Here is a 22015-nt window from a genome sequence, read left to right as displayed (position 1 = left end):
AAAGGGTTGACCAGTCCAGTTCTCAAGCTCTACCTACTTTCAGTCTGTTCTCCCAAAGGAATTTGTTCAATAGCTCCTTCCAAGAATCCTGACAGTAAAGCCCAACGGTTTTCAACCAGGGCAATACTAGCCCCAGAGAAGTGTTTGGAAACCAATGTACGAAAGTGCCTTTTAGGTTACCACAGCGATTCTGTGGTATTACTGACATTTATTACCTGGGGAGCAGGATGCCAAATGTCCTGCAATGCATCTCCACACAAAGAAGAGCCTCACTGAGAAATAATGGACTCTAGCCCATTACAAGTCCAGTCTGAGATGGAGAATTTCCTGTAACAATTGACCCTGGAGCAGTGATGGGAAAGGGAATCAGAACTGACTGGTACCTATCCCAAGAGCTCAACAGTACAAAGTCACCCACTAGCCAAGGTAATCATAAATAAAAATTTACTTTATGAAATAGTTGGAAAATAATTTACTGAAGGCAGTACTTCCCCAGTGCATTAATACAATTATAATTATATAGTTATTTGTGATTATTTATTTATATCTTTCCCTACTAGAAAGTACTCCATGGCATTATGAATCCTGTTGCCTGATACATTGTAGAAGCTCCTTAAGTAGCTGTTACATTACTGTAAGCAACTGCCAAATGGTAGGTAGGTACTCACAGGTTTTTCAAAAAAAGTTTTGCCACAAGATTTCTTACACTGGCAAGTCCCAACTATTGTATGCTTTAAATTAGACAATATTTCAGTAACAGGACCGGACAATTAAGTGAGCTAAAAAAAAAAGTTCTTATCCTGAAAATTCTTGAGAAATGGGGCATATGATCAAAGTCCAAGAAAACCTGATGGTATACAAGGAAAACAGGTTGGTATACTGCCTTCCAGTATATGCTTAATAATTAAAAACTTAACAAAATACAGACCTGACTACCCACACGAGGTGTTATGGGTTGACATCAGAAAAAAGTATTTCCTCCCACAAACCATCCTTTGGTGCTTCTACTAGGGAACGGACCTTATTGTGGATGGACCGCAGCCCAACTGAGCAGGTTAAGAATGAAGCACTAAGTAGGTTTAGACATTTTCTTCCCTACCTATTTGTTATTTATCAGGAATTGATATGGTACGCTTAAGGGATACATGGAGAGGCAAGGGGCACATAGCCTTTCAAACAGAGCTTTACCCAGGAGAGTATATATCAACTTTTCAGTAAAGACAACACTTCTAAATCACACCTAGTTCTTTTGACCTAGTTTCTAAAATACTACTCCCTCTTCCATATGTTAAATTGCTTTACAGATAACTGCTCAAAAATAGACAAAAAAGGCAAAGGCAAAAACTGCTTGTAGCCAGAAAACTTCAAGGCCTCCTTGCCTTCTCCTTTAAAAAGCTCTCTTTTCCCCCGTTCCTTTTACTTTATCTGTAACTCCAGACTTGGTCTGGCATGGGTCATATAAAAAGGTTCTAAATTTCTCTAAGTGCACAGTTTTACATTCTGCCCAAGTTTTTCCTTCTATACTAAAAAAGGTATCTGTGACATCACTTAGCTGTAGGAACTTGATTCACATGCAGTAGGGGAATCTGTTTGCCATCATGCTTTGATTGTAATCAATCCAATCAAGTACTATATTTTGATAAAGACACTGAGAAGCAGCAGCCATGGCACTTTCATTAATTCCTAGGGCTGCCCTGGACCACTTTCCAAAAATGCCAGCCTTTCCCTTGGTCCCCCTATGTCCACTATAACAAGCACAATAAAATAAGTTAAGGAACGGCCAAGGGCACAGCCTACCTTATTAAGATTACAGATGCTTCCAAATCCTCAGGCTTTTTTAAGGTCAGCAGTTCCCTGAATGAAAAGCCATAGAGTACTATAGATTCTCCTATTCTTTTCAGAGCTCCAAAAGTACATTGGTACCAACCTCCCCTCCTCTATACCACTGTCCACACAAATGTGTACTGAAGACCCTGGCTTCATCATTTATACGAGAAATGCATGAGACTAGACCAAAGTTACCAGCTGTCTTTCCTGCTATCTGTGGCCAGTATAATCAAATTGGGATGAATACTTGGCACACTAAGCTATGGAAATCTAGCTAATATTTATCCGTACCCCCCCCCAAGTCTGTTTTGGCTCATACACTCTTTTGAGATTGCTGTGTTCACTCACCCAGACACATTTACCAAAGGGAAATTCTGTGTGCCTTGAATAAGGCAATCTCAATCTCATTTTATTTTAACCCAAAATACCATAATGAGACCACATATTGGTCACTTGAGGTTTTATGTAGGGGTTTTAAAGAAGCCAATTCAAAGCTGCACTGGGAAAGCAGAAGATTCAAATCACAGACTAGAAAGAAAAACAAGAATGTTACAAATCTGTCTTAGACCAACAGAACCCCCAAAACAGATTAAGGAGGGCTAAGAAAGTCTCCAGACCAAAGACAATAAGGTGAGAAAAGAGAAGAGGGAGAGATCATCTAGGAAACTTCTGTTTCTTAGTTTATTAGACAAAGACACGTCCTGCCTCTAGTTAGCCAGGCCATTCCAACAGAGGTAAGCAGATACCAGGAATCTTCACTGAAACAATGTTGATCTGAAAGTGGTATAAGTTGCCTCTCCGGTTCCCTTAAGACATTTTGTCAGCTCTGGTGTGTTAAAGCTACTGAAGTCTCCATGTGCTTTGCATTCTACTAACAGAGTTAGAAACCAAAGGAGAGAATGAAAAAGGAAAAAAACAAGAACAGAGAGAAAATAAAGCTGAATGGCAGAGGGATGATAAAGTGAGTCTAGAACACAAAAACACACACACGGAACATATGACTACCAGAGTATTGTCTGTACATACAAATATCAAATCACAGATCAAACTGTCAGCATACTGCCTCCTGGAAGCCTCTGCCTTCATCGCAGCCAGGTCACAGTGATCACAGCTTCCCTTCTCAGGCAGGAGGGAAAAGAGGTCTGGTACAGGAAACATGTTTTTAATGGGAAGGATTCAGAAACCACATCAGGTTTTCAGAAAGCCCCCATGAACTACAACACTGGTTCTCCACTTGGTCTTTGCATTATTAATGTTTATTATCTAACCATTTCTGTAACTTCCATCTCTGTGCCAAGCACAATCCTTATTAAGTCATACAACTAGGGACAGGTTTTGGCTCAAATGTCCATTCCTCAAAGAGACCTCATCCACTTCAGAGATGGGGTAACTTGTCAGGAGTCTTCTTAGAGGGTTTATTTACTAGGACTTCACAACAAGGGACACAAGGAAAGGAATCACAGCAAAACTCAAGGTGGCCACTGGGGCACTGAGGGGTGGGGGATGAGAGACAGAGGGAAGTCATTAAGAATGGTCTACTCAGAGACCACCAGATTCTCAGATCAGCGGGCCATCAACGAGCAGAAAGGATATCATGGCATTTAATTAAGGTTTCAAATACTAGCCTCTGAGGAGCATTTTCAAGAACGACTTTTTTGGGCAGTTTTGTCAACTGGTCATACTTGGAGGCCACCACCCTAAAATGAGCTTTTCCACCTTCATCAAACCAGAACCATCCTCATGCTACGCCACCAAAGAGCTAAAAGAGAAACGGAGGGCAGGGAGTCCCCAGGTCCTATAAACAAACAGAGTGTGTCATTACTGTATAGAAGATCCATCTCAGAAGTATTTTCTTTCTTCTCCCCCAACCCCTAGCACTTTTAACCTTTTCTCCAACCAATAACACACTTTCAACATCATGGGAAGGGCAGATACATCTGAAACATTAGCCTTTGGTATAATGTGGAAGAAGCCCCTCAGGTATTTCAGATATATTCTGTAGCCTAGTTGAGCATAAATCCAGTAGTTCTCAAACTTGAGTGTGCGTTATAGTGGCCTGGAGGTCTTGTTAAAACATACTGCCAGAGTTTTGGATTCAGTACGTCTGGATGAGTATTTGTATTTCTAAACAGGGCCCAGGTAAAAATGCTATGGGCCCAGGTAAAAACTATGGGATAGCTTTTAATTCAGCACAGACTAATGCTGTCTGTCTTTAACCATTCAATTCTATCCCCCTCTCAAGCAGGGGCCTCTACCAACTAGGAGCTGTGTTCGAATTTTATTGGATAACAAGTAATACTTACATATATGTTATTTAACGTTTACTACAGCTGCAAGTAGATATTTTTCCTTATCATACAGTTGAGGATACAGATTCAGAGAAGTGACTTGCCTGAAGTCACACAGCCTAAGGGAACTTTAAACCTCACTTTTAGAGCTGACTGACATGAAACTGTGTGAGGCACTTAACCTTTACGTGTTCACTTCCCTGAAGTGGAAAATTAAGACAATAATCCTCATCTCTCCAGGGAGTGCTCCAAGTTCTAGAAAGTAAAATCACTCTGCAAATATTTTCATAATGCAAGTTACTCTCATTTAGGTCAAAGTGAAGGGCTCTATCTTTGAGCCTGAATCCTACCTCTATCCCCACTCTCAAAGAGAAAAGGGCCTAAGGACCAAATCCTGCCAATTCTTACCATCGGGATCATACAGACATTCATCAAAAACCTAAATAAAATTCTAAATGGAAGAGATGGATGGGACAGAAATCTGGGCATAATGTCAAACTGTAACTAAAGGCTTTTCAGTCTTTCACCCCATTTAAGAGTTCTAGGGACTTCCTTCGTGGTCCAGTGGCCAAGAATCTGAGCTCCCAATGCAGGGGGCCCGGGTTCCATCCCTGGTCGGGGAACTAGATCCCACATGCACGCTGCAACTAAAGATCTCACATGCCGCAATGAAGACCTGGCACAGCCTAAATAAATAAATAGTTTTTTTAAAAAAAAAGAGTTCTAGATTATTGCAAAAAATAATGTCCCAACAAGGTCTAGTGCTTGAATAATTTATTTTGGAGAAGCAAACTTAGTATTTTATAATGTTACACAGCTCTGGAGAATCAGACAAACCTTGATTCAAACCTAAACTCTACCTTTTACTAGTTTTTTGTCCTAGGGCGAATTTCTCATTCTTACTCTACTTCCTCATCTGTAAAGTGGGAGGAATAACTCTAGAACCCACCTCTCATGATTGTGAAGATTAAATAAAGAAATTCATGGAGAGACCCAAGCATAGTGCTTGGCACATAGCAAGTACTCAACTACATGGTAATTACCATTAATATTCACCCCCAACACACCATCACTTGAAAACAGGGAACTCAGTGAGGTCCCTGGCCTACCCCTGGCCCAGGACAAAGTTGTGGACAAACTACCTATAGAATTGATCCCCAAATCCTTATTAATATCTTTGGCAGCCCAGATTCCTAAACAGGTAAAAAGTTAGAAGTCTGGAAACGAAAGGCAGGTTATCCAAATGTGAATCAAGAGTTTCACACTCCTAAACTAATGCCATGAAACTCCATCACCTTCCAACCAGAACAGAATCTTGTCCAAAAGGCAAGAGAGAAAGCCATCTGTATTCACCAGAAAAGATGTAGTAACAAAGAGCAACCAATTCCCAGCATTCTGCTCAGGTGATTTGTTCTCTAAGAACAACAGAAAGCTGTAATAAGGTCTACCCAAGAGAGAGGGGAAATCACTGGGCAAGAAGAGCCCAAAGACATATCTGTTTCCTCTTAAAGGAAGTACCCAGCACGATGTAGCCTTTAATCCTCTACCACGTGGCTGAACTCACACTCTTCTTAAAGTCAAAGTACACCAGGCACCAGTCAGTTGAGAATAAACAGCTGGACCCAGATGCACTCATGCAAGTTGTGACCTCAAGGAAAACAGGAGGCAAAATAAAGACACTAAGCACACAGCAAATGGGTTTTCAAATATCACACCAATCCCTAAACTCCCCTGCTGCCGTCATGCTGGTGCTAGATCTTGAGGGGGGAGTTCCTTTTAACAGAGACGTCTATAAACAAGCAAGCTGAAAGCTAACAAGTTTAAGAGGGAAAAGCATACAAGAATCTTGGCTGCTGGTGATGAGCCACAAAAAAATCATGAACGTGCCAGTGCCAAGGGAGGAGGAAGTCTAATACCTAACATTGCAGACTTACGAACCCAGAAGCAATGAAGCCATAAGGAAGCCCAAATGCAAAAGAGAAAAAAAAAAGCACATGGCACATTTCCTCTTCATATTCAAGCAGCACTCTGGGCCTGCAGAGCGCATAGCCCAGTGCCCAAAGCCCCTTAGTATTTCATACCAACATTAACTTCCTGGAGGACGACAAAAATCTGTCCTGGATTACTGAGTGATTTCTAATATGTACCATAACCAACACTAAGTCAACATTTTAGGGATCAAATTTCCTACTCTGCAGCATGTTGGAATGCATTCTTGGCATTAGACTTCTTCCCACTGCAGTCCACCCTTAGAAAATGCAGAAGCCACTGGGAAATACAGACTCAACCTGTCCCAAGATCATCTTCTAGTATGCACAAATGACTAACAAAAATAAAAGTTCACTCAGATGTCCCTTCAAATTCAATAAATACTAATGCCATCCATTTAAATAGGGGGAAGAGCAAGTTCAGGGAAGAATACTCAAGGCAGTTAAGTCAACATTCACCCCAACTTGGATTCTTAAAACCTGGACTGACTAAGGAGTTCATCTCAAGCCCCTACACACTTGCGGGAACCACTGTGCCCAATTCTGAGTTACTGGAAACTCACTTTCACAAAATGCCAGAATGGCAAGGTAAAGATGGTGGAAGAGATATTTCCAAACTAGAATCTGTATTCAAGACTCCATATCTTTATACTGGAACAGTGTAACCTACCCTCCTCTTCCAGGTGGAAGCACTGTAGTAGCCTGGTACTGGACACTCCATGCGTCTTCAGTTGTTAAGCATCCACTTACCATTTGAAAAGTGCCAGAAATCACATGTGATCCAATCACACATGGACTAGCAGGTAAAGAGAAACCAAAATCACTACATTTCAGAGGCTCCCATAAGGAATAAGCATGTGTTTGCAGCATTTATGAGCTTCTTGGCCACAGCCAACCTAATCAAAAACAATATTAAAGGCCATTTCTGTGAACAGATGGGCAAACTGCATATGTGCAGGCTTACCCACCCAAAAACCCTCAATATAAGGTCTGATCCAAGCAACTCAGCTTGAGCACAGCTCCCAAACCTTCAGAAACAGCAGCAGCCTGAGTCCAGACAGGTACCTCATGGCTCCTGTTTTAAGAAAGGTCAATTAACTTTGCCGAAAAAGAAAAAACTCAGGCTCTCTAACCAAAGTTCAACGACTATCACTGTAGAGTTGTCCAGGGCACACAACTCTGAAGGTGACACAAACTTCCAAACCCAAAATTACTACAAGAGAGCCTCTGAACTAGCCAAGAACTTGGCAGGTTGTACTAAAGGCCCCACATAACCACAGGAACCACTAAGACCCTGAAACCACTCTCTTTCATGGAACTGGTTACAGTCCAAATTCTCAAAGTCACCAGAATCAGACAACTACAGGTCTGGGGATGGATGTGTAACTTAAATTCTATAAAGCCCATGAAACTCAGAGTAGCATTATGAAAAAGCAAATTAATATTTTAACTTTCCCCTTCTTGGACATTTAACTTCACAAATCACTGCCTCTGGAAAGCTGTCCCAGGTTTACTCTGCCCAAATGTGATTGCTCCTTATTCTCAGATTCCTTCAGCCCATACACTGAGTTTGGTCTGTATCCATTTGTAAAACCCTGCTTTGCAAGTTTTCCAAATGTGTACACATAAGCATGTTTCCCAAGAAAACTAAATTCTTCTGAAGCAGATATTGCCTCTATCTTTTAAGTCCCTCCCTAGTATCTAGTAGGTATGTTCACAAAGAGCTACATCCCACCCCCATTTGAATCTCCAGACCCCCCTGAGCTAGAAATCATGCTCTCAGCAACAAGCCTGAAGTTCTAATACCCTCCCTACCACCATACTGGGGAAAGGCCTGGGCAATCAATGTCAGTGTCAATCCAAGTTTTTGTATCTTGTTTTAAAACAAGCTGATAGCCTTTGGTAAGTTAGCTGAACCGAACTAAAAATTATGGTCAGGGCCATAATTACATTCATACTCCCTACTACTATGCTGAGTCAAAAAGGCACTTCCAGGACTCTGGTCTAAAAAACACTTCTTGTGAAGAACACTGGTGTCAGAGTCAGTGGATTACATTTAAAAAGAGACTTTGAGAAAGTAAATCCGGTCATCTCACAAGGCTACCAAGGGAGAGTACGATAGGCAGACAGATAAAACACTTCTAAAATACCTCCTCCTCCATAAAAAGAATGTTTCACCAGAAGAACCAGAAACGTTTTTAATCCTAAAATGGCAATTTTAAAAACAAAGATTGAATCTACTCACATAACCCTTCAGGCAGGACTTAGCGAGTCCGCAAACACTGTAATGACCCAGGAACCTGGGGCATTAATTTTAATATAAAAATAAGTGATGGGGCTTCCCTGGTGGCGCAGTGGTTGAGAGTCCGCCTGCCGATGCAGGGGACACGGGTTCATGCCCCGGTCCGGGAGGATCCCACATGCCGCGGAGCAGCTGGGTCTGTGAGCCATGGCCGCTGAGCCTGCGCTCTGCAGCGGGAGAGGCCACAGCAGTGAGAGGCCCGCGTACCGCAAACAAAAACAAAAACAAGAACAAACAAACAAAAAACAAGTGATGCACAGGAGTCAAGTAAAAGCTATATAAATTAAACCCAGCCCGGGCTTCCCTGATGGCACAGTGGTTAAAAATTGCCTGCCAATGCAGGAGGGGACACGCGTTCGAGCCCTGGTCCAGGAAGATCCCACTAAGCCTGGTGCAACTAAGCCCGTGAGCCACAACTACTGAGCCCACGTGCCACAACTACTGAAGCCCGTGCGCCTAGAGCCCATGCTCCCTAACAAGAGAAGCCACCACGGTGAGAAGCCCGCGCACCACAATGAAGAGTAGCCCCCTCTCACCACAACTAGAGAAAGCCCACACACAGCAACGGAGACCCAATGCAGCCAAAAATTAATTAATTAATTAATTTAAAAAAAATTAAACCTGGCCCTTGGAGGAGTGGGCTTATAATCCTGCGAGCCAAAGCAGAACAGAGGCTGAGGACAGCACTGAAGTAGTAGTATCTTTTTTTTCCTTTTTGGTATTCCAAAAATGCAAACCCAACCCTAAAAACATCTCACCAAACTACAGAAACGTTCTGAAAGAACAATGCTTTAAATTTAAAACTCACAGTCTCATAAAGCAAGCTTTAGGAGCACACTTAGTTCACTAACTGAAACTTAGGACCTTCTTTCCAAACTTCTGTTTATTTTCACTCTGAAACTGCAACTGATTTTAAACAGGGCTCCACGTGCCCTGAACTCAGCATGGAGCCAGAACCAGGGAGGTTTCTCTTCCAGGGCATCATCTTTTCACTTCAAACCTCTTTTACATCATTTCTTCTCAACTCCATGCTCTCCACCCCCACCTCTACCCTCCAGCATTACCCTCTCTTCCCTACCCCCAAGTCTTTTTCTCCAATGTTATTTTATTCCACCACGTGAGAAGAAACTAGCATTATCTTTGCTTGAACACTGTTTATTAATTTGCCTGTCAAACATTCTATAGAGCCGTTTACATCTTACTATAGAAACCTCCTGGGTACATATTGACAGCTCAGCAAGTATTTACACAAAGCTCTGAAACACTTGGCTCCTTCAGAGAGAAGAAGCTGCTGTGTCAAGCAAAGAATTATCAAACACCTTTCCCTCTACCTTTTTCCCTCTTTCATAAAGGGAAGCTTCCTTCTAGCACACCTCTAAGATGCCTAAATTACACTTTTTAACTACTAAACCAGGAGGAGAAAAATTGGAAATTCTGGTATACTGGAGAACAGCCGAATGAACAGCATTTCCAGGACCAACTGCAAACCACACAACATAGTTTTAAAAAAACAACAGGGGTATGAGAAATGGCAATACACCTATGAAGCTGACCCTGAGACGCTTAGCTTTTCCTGTTCCTGTTCCAGTCTCAGGAACTTTTGCTCCTCTCTCAGCAAAACTTACAGGGCAAGTTCAGGCACTCAGATTACAACCAACTGCCCAAACCAGACCTAGACCTGCCCAAACACCAGAAGAGTCTGGAGAGCTTAATACTACCTCTCCCCACCTTCCTATCCACCCCCAACCAAAGAAACAGTGTTAATGCTGAATTTATGAATATCCACTCCTCACCCCCTCCCTAATCTACCCAAAATCCCCTCATGGAGATTCTGAAGGAACTATTTTTCAAGTCTTGCTCTAATGAACTCTAATTTTTCAATTACTGTTTAGTGTATTAATACCACCAGCCAGGTGGAATGACTAATGACAACCAGATTAACAGTCTCAAAGCAAAACAATCTGGTAGGGCTTTTTCTGTGAAGGGCCACAGACCACAGTGGCACCCAACTATTTAGAGCTTGTTCCTGTAAGTCCTCAAGAGAAAACAGACTTGAATTCCTTGAGCCCAGGGAAAGAAAGATGGTCTCAGGATCCCTGTTGAAAAAGGTACAGGAAGAAGCTGCCCTCCTAACAAGCCAGGTATGGAAGCACAGACAGATGTGTAGCATCAGAGAAGGTTATGCAGTTCACCAGCTTCGCTTTACCAGCGAAGAGAAAATGAAACAGAGAAGGCAAATGCCCTGCCCAAAGTCACACAGCTTAATCCAGAGCTGCATGTGGAACCAAAGCTCCTCTTCCTTCTGAGTCCTGCACTCTTTACTGCTCACTACTATACCACACACAACTCGATGCACATCAGTAATGATAATGACCAATCTAAACAGGGAAAAACCCAGAAATGAAAGCCAAGGGAATCAGGACTCCATTTCAGAGACCAAGGTATCATCCCATCTCACTGGCAGGAAAGAGAACTATTTAGTGCCAATTTATTTTGAATGCCATATTTTAGCCATATTTGCATGCTTCAGTTGCTTCTAGAATTTGGGGATTTGAAGCCAATCAATACAAACTTTTGGGGGATGGGAATGGGAAAAGACCCTGACCATTACTTTGTTAGCTTATTTCCACGTTTTAAAAAAGGTTCACTGGGCTTCCCTGGTGGCGCAATGGCTGAGAGTCCGCCTGCCTATGCAGAGGACACGGGTTCGTGCCCCGGTCTGGGAAGATCCCACATGCCGCGGAGCGGCTGGGCCCGTGAGCCATGGCCACTGAGCCTGCGCGTCTGGAGCCTGTGCTCCGCAACGGGAGAGGCCACAGCAGTGAGAGGCCCGCGTACCGCCAAAAAAAAAAAAAAAAAAAAGGTTCACTGGGACTTCCCTGGGGCGCAGTCGTTAAGAATCTGCCTGCCGATGCAGGAGACATAGCTTCAATCCCTGGTCCAGGAAGATCCCACATGCCATGGGGCAACCAAGCCTGTGAGCCAGAACTACCGAGCCTGCGCTCTAGAGCCCGCGTGCTGCAACTACTGAAGCCCGAGCACCTAGAGCGTGTGCTCCACAGCAAGAGAAGCCACTGAAATGAGAAGCCCACACACCGCAAGGAAGTGTAGCCCCTGCTTGCCGCAACTAGAGAAAGCCCGTACGCAGACCAACGCAGCCATAAATATATACATACATACATACATACATACATACAATAAGGTTCGCTAACTTTGCAAAAGAGTGACTGTAGACTTCACACCCTACAAGAGTCAATCTAACATATGAATATTTAATGCAATCCAAATCATCTTGTTACAGCAGGTGCCACTTGTCATGGTTACTCTGTGCCACACACAAGGGAAGGAACCTTAAAAAATCCCCACAGGGCCCAATACAAAGAAGCCCGCCTTGGTCCTGACTGCTTTCTCTCTTCTCTCACCATCATCCCAACCTTCATCAGCCCAGTTCTCTCATGGAAAGCAGAGAAACATGAAGCCCTCACAACTAAGTGCCGTCTCAGTGTGGTTTTCCTGATCCCTCCTACTTGAGAGAGCTCCAAGAGTCCTGTGTTTCAGCCAGCCCAGAATTTCTGCCAGTAGGCATTCCCATAAGCCCAGGATTCCTGTATTTGTTTCCCAGGAGTCGGAAATATCATTTGATATTTCCATAGCAGGAACTAACAGCCAAGCTTCTACAATCAAATCCACCTTGATCCTGGACTACATATTCTATTGGATTTTTTACTTTGATGAGCGTAGTCTACCAGCTCAAGGTACTACAGCTAAAAAAAAAAGCTTTACACGAGGTTCAAGAACATAGGTGACTGAAAAGTATTTCATCAGTAGCAGGATTCAACACCTTGAGATACAATACTACTTATGGAAAGGCATAAAGGAAAAGTTTGTTTGATGGGATCCAACCAGCTCCTGTGAAAAAGACAGAGCCACAATACACACACATACCTAATCTTTACTCCATAAAGATTCAGAGTCAAATGAACATTACCACCTTAACTCTGTTAATCAAGTCCCTGCAAAAAACTTTTTTTTAACATCTTTATTACAGTATAATTGCTTTACAATGGTGTGTTAGTTTCTGCCTTATAACAAAGTGAAACACTTGCAAAAAACTCTTAATTCAAGACGGAGTTAGGGAAAGAAGAGAACAAACCAGGATCTTATTATTTAAGAATGCTTAAGAATAGGCATCATGGTCTGACAAGTAGTTTATCCTTAAGTAGCAAAAAGGAATTCAGAACGAAATCTACCCACCTACAACCTTCATCTAGATGACACACCTGAAACAACCCACAAAACTGGAAGTTGCACTGTCTCTTCTACAAGTGAATGCTCACCAGCCCATGCTCTGGGTCTCAGGAGAACAGGCAACTGAACTGAAATCCGACAGAAATCTATGTTGTGTGAAGTGCTAGGCCTGTTAATGTTAAAAGGGAATAAGAAAATTCGCACAAAGGCAGCACAGACAAGCTTCCAAACAGGGACTGTATCTACTTTCCTACCATTTATCCAGAACAGAACATAGTGCCTAGTACATAGAAAGTGCTCAGATATTTGTTTAATGACTGAAAAACAGTAATTACTATACGGCAAAAATTGGTTTTACCAAAAAAAAAAAAAAAGAATTTGCTTGAATATCCCCAAGCTGAAAGAATTCAAATTAATTTTTGTTTTTAAATGAGCCTTGACTTACCCCAAATTATTTCATCTAACGGTTTAAGAATAGTAAATTACTTAGCCTCCTTTCCCCCTCACCCCCAAAAGGGAAAAAATGAGGGGAAAGAGATAAACTACAGAATGACCCAGAGAGAAGATGTTCTAAGACAAAATTTCTCCTCCAGACACTAGGAATCTAATTTAAAATTCCCCTATTTCTTACCCAGATGTAGAACATCATGGAAGACACGGAGTCAAGGCACAGACCTCTAAACCTGCTACCTGACATAAATATTTTCAAAATTCCCAGCTCAACGTAAGGGTAGAAAAGCAGTTCTAAGATGGGGAGGGAATACATCTAATTAGGCCGCCGAAGTGAACAAAATGTGAACAAAATCTCACAGGACAAAGGTACAACTGGGTACTGCTGGGAGAGGGGCAGACATGAAGGAAGACTTTTTTCTGCTTTGAAAAGATAGATGACTCCAAAGAATACCCAATATTCGTGGCCAAAGCACTGAAGACAGAACATGATGAAGAGGAAGAGCAAAATAAAACAGAATACATAAAAACACACCTAAAAGTTGTAATTTCTAAGCAAGTCTTAAGTATCATTGTAGGTCATATCTTTGTTATCTTGGAAGACAGAAATAAATGGAACTTAAAATGCAAAGAAAAAAACTGGTTGACCTCTATTTCAAAGCTGTAAAATGAATGATGACAAAATAGAAAACTAGGCTTTTTGATATTTCCAGGAACAAATGATAAATTTCACCAACCAAGCCTTTAAGAAACAGCCCCTCTCAAGATCAAAAAAGATGTCCTTCCCTTTAAATTGATCTGCTCTCCCCAAGTTCAATTAACAAAAGAAAGTGTTAACATGTAAACAAATAATGAGGCCAGCCTTCCTTAAAACAGAACACCTAAATGTGAAATTCTCTTTCAGAAAGCTTTCAGTTCTCAAAGTTTTTTCCTACCCCCTCTGATAAAGATCCCATATTTGCCACTCAATAAAAAGGTCAGTAAAATAATTTCAGTTCTGCAAAGCGAACAGGGTCAAAATTACTCAAGACAAACGCATCTTCAGAGCCATCAAAGAAGTCATTTATACCATCAGGAAAGTCACAAAACCAAAACAAACAGCAAACCCATTGTAGAGAAAAACTCAGCTACTGTTCTGACAACACAGAATCTATTTCAGTCTGCATAAAACATAACAAGCAAAATAAATCCAAGGTACAAGCAAAATGCCACTGCCTCCTCTTTTGTTTCGGGCACAATGTAACAAGGGCAGCCTGTCTGGGACTCTGCTCCTGCTGATACAGTATTGCTGCTTAAACCTCCCTCCTCAAGGTCACAGCCAATTTCAGCTCTGGAATAAAAAGCAGATAGTGGCAGCGATGGTTTGGGTTATCACTGGCAGAAAAGCAGAGTGTAAAAGTTTATGAGCTCATCAGGATTGTTGTACCATTACATCAGAGGCAATTATAAATGGCCAAGAGCAGGAGATGGGGAGCCAATCAGATCACAGATAGGATGTCAACCTAAGACCAACTGTCTCCTGGCTTTGACAGAAGGATTTTACCTCCATAATTCAAATCCCAAACCAAAGCAATCTGCACTTACTACTCCAATCACTCAGCTGTTTACCAGCACTTCCAGGGAGAAGCCCAGGCCACTGGGCCGACGGAGACTAAGACAGGAGACGGCCCGGGCTGCCCTGGGTGGACCGCAGCCGGCCTCTAGCTGCTCCCAAGCAGGCCCCTGCCCTCCCTCGAGGTCCCCCCGAGCCCGAGGGGCCCCTCCTTGGAAACACAGATGGGGACCGGCCTAGAAGAAGGTGGGCGGTGGGGGGAGGAGCAGAGAGGAGCGGCAGGTGAGCAAATAACTGTTCACTCAACTCCAGACCTGCTAGCACTGCCTATACCCCTAACCTGACCCCCCAGCACCCCGTCACCCCGGGCCGGGCCCTTTCCCGCACACTCTGCTTCGCACCCCCTGGAAGACTCCCAGAGCTGGAAGGGACCAGGGTAGAGGGAGAAGGGGAGCAGACACCTCAGGGAAAGCCCCACACAAAGGCTGAAAGAGGGAAAGAGAGTAAGGCAGACAGGCAGCCATTTTAAGAGGGAAGAGCGAGACAATGGCAGCTCCCCAGCAGTGGGGGCCCCGGACTGGGGGTAGCCCACGGCTGTGGCCTGCTCCCCGCCGCCGCCCCCCACTCCCAGGACCCCGCTCGCCCCAGCCCCCTCCCCACTCAGCCGTGTACCTGCGGGGTCCGGGCGAGCGGCTGACCCCCGCCGCCGCTGCTCCCGGGGCTCATGGGCGCGTGGTGGCTCCTTTGTTGGGCTCCTCCCGAGGCGGCCGCCGCCGCCGCAGCAGCAGCAGCAGCAGCCCCCCAGCACTGCGAGGCCATGTCCGCCGGGCCCTTGCCGGCGCCCCCGTCCTGGGGCCCGCCGCCGTAGTCGCCCCCGGGGTAGCCCTGGTAGCCCCGGGCCGAGCTGGGCGACGTGAGCAGTTGGTTGAGGGTGGGGGTGGCGGTGGGCTGAGGGGTTCCCCCTCCGGCCGCTGTGGGGCCGCCTCCCCCCATGGCCCCGAAGCGCTGCTGAGCGAAGGACGAAGACGACGAGGAGGCGGAGGCGCTGGAGGAGGGAGGCGGCTTGGAGCCGGCGGCCGCCGCCGCGCCGGACCCCGGAGTGCCACCTCTCGGGGAGCTCAGCGCGTAGGCCTGGGGGGGCGGGGGGTAGGCGCTGCGGTTGGGGTAGTAGGAGTTGTACTGGTGGTTGGGGAAGCCGTGGTCGTGCGAGTTCTGCTGGGGCCCCGCGTAGGGCTCCAGGCCCCCGCCGCCGCCGCCGCTCTGCAGCGCTGCCAGGCCAGGGCTTTGTTGTCCGCCATGTTGTTGGTGGAAGACGGCGGCCGCCGCGGCGGCGACGGCAGACGGGCTCCGGCCGTAGGGTTGCCCGAAGCCGTAGGCTGGGGGCGGCAAGGCGGCCGCGGCTGAGTGAGGAGGCGCCCCCACCCCGTCGCTGCTGCCGCCACCACCGCCGCCGGGCGGCTCCGTGAGGTTATTGTTCAGGGCGGGCCTAGGGCCCGCGTTCCCGTTCGAGTTCTTCAGGTCCGGCTCCGCGCCGGGCCCGCCACCGCCGCCGGCTCCGCCGCCGCCGCCACCCCCATTGCTCTCAGCCCCGTCCTGCAGCTCTTTTCCCAGTGGCTGCGGCGGCCCCACGGCGGGGCCCTCGCTTTCCTGCCCGGCGGCTGCCTTCATTTCCCCGCGCTCGGCCGCTACCGCCGCCGCCTCGCCCCCCGCCTCCTCCCGCTGCTGCTGCTCCGCTTTCTTCAGCTCCGAGGGCGGCGGCGGCGGGTTGCCCAGGCTGCTGGCGGCGGCGGGGGCGACCTGCGCGGCCATGATCCCCGCTGTCTCGTCCGCGGAGAGACCCGGCCCTGTCTTCGTCTTCTTTCCCCCTCCCACCCCGCCCCGGGGCCGAATCCCCCGGGCTGCCCTCCCCACTCGCCCGGGCGGGCCTCGCGGGGCTCCGCTGCTGCGCTGCGCTCGCTCGCTCCTCTCCCCCCCGCCCCGCCGGCTCAGGCTCCGGGCTGGCGGCGGCGGAGGAGGAGGAGGCGGCGGCGGCCGAGGCGCCGGCGGCTCAGCTGCTCCCGGCTCTGTAGGCTCGGGACCCGGCTCTCCCGGCTCATTCCCCCCAAGCCCTTGCCTGGGAATGAGGGGGGCGGTGGAGGCTCCGCTCCCCAGGGCCTGGCCCCGCTGTGACTCTCCGCTTTCTGCTGCCGGAGAAAGGAGGAGGGAGGGAGGGAGGCAGGCGAGGGGGAGGGGGCGGGGAGGGAGGGAGGGAGGGAGGGAGCGGGGGGAGGGGGACCCGGGACGGGCGGGCTGGAGGGCGCGCGGCAGCAGCCCAGGCGCCGGGAGGTAGAGTCGGAGCGTAGGCCGGGCCGGGCGCCCTGCCTCCCCTCCCCGGCCGCGGCGCGGGCTGAGGTTGCTGCGCGGCAGCGGGCGAGCGGGCGGGCGGGCGGCCGGACTGAGCGGCTAGAGCGCCCCACTCTCCTCCGAGTCCCCCTCACTCCGACACGAGGCTCAGCACTGCCATTTTACCCAGCGCCGTCGCGGCCGCCTGGCAAACCCGGAGCGGAGCGCGGAGCGGGCGCAGGCCGTGGAACGGACTCGCTCCCGTCCCTTCACAAAGGAGGAGGGGAGAGAACCAGCCGCGGCGGCGGCAGGCCCTCTGCCGCTTTCGCTCGGCAGCGCCGCCGCCGAAGGCTTCGGGGAAAACCCGGCCCGGAACTCGCGCCTCTCCGGAGCCTGCGCCGCCTCCCTCCTGGCGTTCCTACCCAGGTCGGTCCCCTCCAGGCCGCGCGTAGGGGAGCGGGCAACCGTGAAGTTTACTTGGGGCTGCAAAATTGGCCTGAGCCCGAGACCGCGGCCGCCTCGGCCCAGGCCTGACCCCCTGGCAGCGGGCCTGGTCTCTTGGCTGCTACTTAGCACCTCTACAGCACTTTTCTTCTTCAAAACCTTTTACAAACCCGCTCCAAAGAACCAGCTGAGCCTTACAGTTTATCCCCTTTGCAAGCTGCATGGAATGACAGATCATTGTTTTAGACTTTCCGTTTTCCCACTCCTCTGCCCTCATTAGCCAGTCCTCACAAGGCCCTGGGGGCATGAGGTCTATTATCTCCATTTTACAGAATCAAGACAGAGTGTAGGGGACTGCCCTGTCACTTAAAGTCAGAGCAGAGGAGGGTGGCTTTAAAAAGCAGAGTCCCCACAGCTGCCCCTAGCTACTTAGCATTAAAAACAAACAAAAAACAGTGGTCACGGGCTTCCCTGGTGGCACACTGGTTAAGAATCCGCCTGCCAATGCAGGGGACACAGGTTTGAGCCCTGACCAGGCAAGATCCCACATGCCGCGGAGCAGCTACACCCGTGAGCCACAACTACTGAAGCCCGCGTGCCTAGAACCCGTGCTCCACAACAGGAGAAGCCACAGCAATGAGAAGCCCGCGCACTGCAATGAAGAGTAGCCCCCACTCACGGCAACTAGAGAAAGCCCGTGCTCAGCAACGAAGATCCAATGCAGACAAAAATTTTTAAATTAATTAATTTAAAAAAAAAAAACAGTGGTCAAGTTGTGCCATATTCAACAATGTGATCAGAATGGGTTTGAGATCAAAGCTGGTCATCTCAACACTGACTTAAAATAGTCACCACTGAAGCTACTTTGAGGGCATATGACAGCCTTCTAGCGGGAGAACACAAGCCCCACCTTTGCCCACAATGACCAAGAGCCCCAGTCTCCAAAGACAGTACCTGTAAAACTGTAAACAGATCACAGAAGAGGCTTCAGGGACTGGAGGAACCTAAGTGTTCAAAGAAACCACTGCAGAAGAGGGATGACCAAATGGAGGAAACTATTTTCGCCTTAAAGAGAGAAAAGGTGCAGTCTAAGAGGTCACTTAGAAAACAGATGCAACCCAAATTTGTTTTCTGTCCTACACTGTAAAGAATCATCAAAGTTTACCATTATATTCTAAGAGATGCTGATTGAGCTGCAGGCATACATAGAAAATTCTAGATCCACAGGCCCCACCGAATCCCAGCAGCAGCCTTTTCCTCCTCTGGCTGACTTGGAATGCTCTGACATGACAGGCTACAAAAGCCAGAGGGGATTCCAGCTCCTCACCAAGCCCAAGGCTGCCTTGGGAGAGGCCAAGCCAGCTAGTCACTAGACACCAGAGCCTTTTTCCCCCTTAGATTCTGTAAATGGAGACTTCATGGCCACAGAACCATTACCTTAGAACTTCCAGATTCTGCAGGCCCCTGGAGTTTTGGCCATGCCACTGGTCACTGTGAATAATTCCGAAAACCTGAACTCATTCTTACCCCCAAGAAAACCTAAGAGCATCTTACACTAAAAAAGCAAAAACTTCCTACTGGTGTTTTCTTTCCCCCCAAGCCAAGAACCAAACCGGCCTACCAGGATCTGACTGACTGGAATGGACCAGTGCCCTCCTTTCACTCACAGTCCTCAGGGGCAACAACTCGCCCGGTGCATTAGGTCCTAGAAACCAGATTATAGGCTGCCTCTTAAATGGACTTGGCTATTTAATCAACTGCCTCTGAGCTGGCAAACAGTCCTGAGTCCTGCACACAAATGAGGAATTTTTTACATGCAATTACCCTGCCATTTCCTTCAGAGGTGGAGTATAATGAGAAACCTGGAGCCCAGTGACAATCTGGAAGCCAGAATGAATTTGTCTCCAGAGGAAGCCCTCATCCCCTTTCTTCAATGGCTGTGAAATTTGGAAAGTGCCAAAATCCCTGTCCGACACGTGGGCAGGCTGTTTTGAAAACAGCCACCATTTTTGTCTAGCAATAAAGTGCGCAAAAAATCTCTCCACCTGGGTTGGAGGAGGTAGTAATGTCGGATTTCTCCTTTCCCACTTTTTTTTTTTTAATCTCAAATCCTTTAGGGTCCTCTTCCACCCCTACCCTTACAGCCCCACATCACTATCCCGAGTTGACGGGAACTTTCTTAGAAACTGGCCCATCAGCTTTCCCTAGGGGTAATGGCTGCGGGAAAGGGGGGAGGGGAGGAACAGGGCACGTGGCCGGCCCAAGCTCCGAGACCCGGGTTTGGGGCTGTGGGTCCTCCCGCTGGTGGAGTTTTCTACCCCACGGCCCCTGCCTTTTAACCCCACACCTAGGCAGCTCAGGAATCCCGGCGCCGATTGGAGAACTAGGACTAGGACAGCGCTACCCGCACGAAAGCTCCTTTGCCACCAACAGCCTGATGGCAAATATGGACTGTATCGTTGACATGGAAACCGGACTAAAGTCTCGCTCGCTCCGTCACAAGAGAGTTCTTATCGCCGTCCCCTACCGCACGGCACCTGGCAAACGTGGACTGGATCTCCGGCCCGGAGGATCAGGCGGAGTTTTCTGCTCGCAGCATTAACTCCCGCGGCTGCCGCAGCCAAGGAAGGGGGCAGGGCTGCCAGGACAAACCGACTGAAAATGGCAGAAAATGTGCTCTCATTTTATCTGGCTACACAGTGTGCATGGATTGGGCCCGAGAGTAAGGGAACAGCCTATTAAAATCCACGCAGTCAACTGCAAAATGTGGAACCGAGGCCTGGAGGGTTTGCTAAGAGAGGGAAATGTTTGCAGGGAGGACAGCCCTTCCTCTCTGGCAATTTGCTTCCCAAGTGTCCGAAATACAAAATTCAACAAACAAACAAAAGATCGGGCCCGGCTCCTTCCTTTCCCCACTCTTTTTGAAGGAAGACGTTTAAGCCCAGGGACCCAAGTGAAGGTTTGCCTCGGTTCTGAACTAAGGCGCGGCGAAATAGGTGGAGCGCCGGCTCGTAGCCTCACACGCGTCCCCGCCGCGCCGAAGCAAGCAGATACCCAGCGGAGCTCTCTCGAGTGCGAACTGGAGCTGCGAGTTTGAGCAAAAGGGCAACTATGTCAGTTGACGGAAGCCAGAAGCAGAGCTCAAAGCCTGGCGTGGATTTCCGTCTGGAGCTGTCTGTTTCTTAAAGTTTGTAACTCCGTGTTCTGAAACAGCCCCAGCGGAGGCTTTGGGAGCAGTGTGAAAGTGTAGCAGTACCATCTGACAGCGAGCTGCAAAACTTTGGACTGCATATTAAGCGAGGAAAGTGGATTGAAGCAAGAGTCAAGGCAATTCATTACATTACCGGCTTCCAGGCGGGAGCTGTAAGATACGAACTGGATCGCCACGGAGAAAAATGGAATGGAGTCCGAATGGCGCTCAACAGCCCTGGTAAAATTGCGCTTGCCCAGCACCTAGAATTCCAAAGGAGCAACCCCAGAGGTATCAAGCATGGTGGGCGCTCAACAACTCCTTGTCTAGATCCTTCTTCCATTCATCTCAGAGTTTTAAAATAAACAATTTGAAGGAACTTACATTTCAGAATAATAAGGAACACATTTTGAGAAATGTTAATTTCTGAATGAGGCTTTTTTTTTTCTTCACCAAAAGAGTAGCTCTGCAAAAAAACCCTTAGGTATAAGTCAACTTGCTTTTTTTGTACCAATATAAAATAAGAATTACCCTCACCATCACCTACCCCAAAACTGAAATCTAAAATAAAATTAAATAAATAAAGGTCCAGGCTAGTTTGGTTTGTGGTGGGTTTCAAACAAAGCAAGCACCCAGAGTCAATCTAACATGAAGGAAAAAGCACAAGCTCTCTCACACTCTAATATATACATTTTCCGTAACCACTTTTCTCATTGGTGAGCTTGTTGACGATTCTTTTGTAGAAGATAGAGTAAAACTATTAATAATATTTTAAAGACAAACAAACCAACCCAGACTCGAGTTTTATAAAACCACTGGGCAGATCAGGAATTTGGGCATTTCTCCTGAGCCTCACTGAAGGTTTGTGTTCACCAACGGACACAAAAATAGTGCAGATATGAAAAACCTACTTACAAAGAAGCTTGAAAGCCACTTTACAGTCCATCAGAAGAGACACGACAATTTTGTGTTTGGTACTTATTACACAAAGCTGTTTTTAGATTTGGAGAGCTAAACGCTAACAACACTACCAAGGAAAGATAAGGTCACCAATCTGAATACTGAAGGTATTGCTCAGGAACAGTAAAAGTCTGTTTTCTTTGACTTCCCATATTAAACCAATCCAGGCTGCATTTGTTCTGCTTTATTCTTTAAAACCAATCTAGAAAATTCCACACATGTAAAATGATTGTAGGGGAAATTTTTGAAAGTTGAGAGTAGAGAAGAAAATCAGAAGGAAAATCAAATATTCTAGGTGGGTATTTCTTTCAGCCCTGACTGCATAGAGCTTTCTTACACTGCCATTTTACTGAGATAGGAAAAAAAGTCAGAGAGTGGGGAAGTTTCTCATAGTAACTCTGGAATGGATCTGGAATGGAGTCTTTTGCTCCAACACAAGTCTGT

General features: G+C 47.1%; 1 protein-coding gene across 2 annotated transcripts in view; it reads right to left on the bottom strand.

Annotated features, from left to right (window-relative positions):
- Positions 1–17569, bottom strand: part of ARID1A (AT-rich interaction domain 1A) — a 71733-nt gene extending 54164 nt beyond the window's left edge. Inside the window, exon 1 of one of the 2 annotated variants that reach the window (XM_079938807.1) lies at positions 15328–17569. In XM_079938807.1, coding sequence (XP_079794933.1) covers positions 15328–16464 — 1137 coding nt within the window. In that variant the 5' untranslated portion in view covers positions 16465–17569. The remainder of the gene's footprint in view (positions 1–15327) is intronic. The other variant, XM_079938806.1, reaches the window with a different exon arrangement.
- Between the last annotated feature and the right edge of the window lie 4446 nt (positions 17570–22015).

Source organism: Stenella coeruleoalba, assembly GCF_951394435.1.
Source record: "Stenella coeruleoalba genome assembly, chromosome: 1".
NCBI classification, from domain to species: domain Eukaryota; kingdom Metazoa; phylum Chordata; class Mammalia; order Artiodactyla; family Delphinidae; genus Stenella; species Stenella coeruleoalba.
This window is presented reverse-complemented; position numbering and strand designations above follow the sequence as displayed.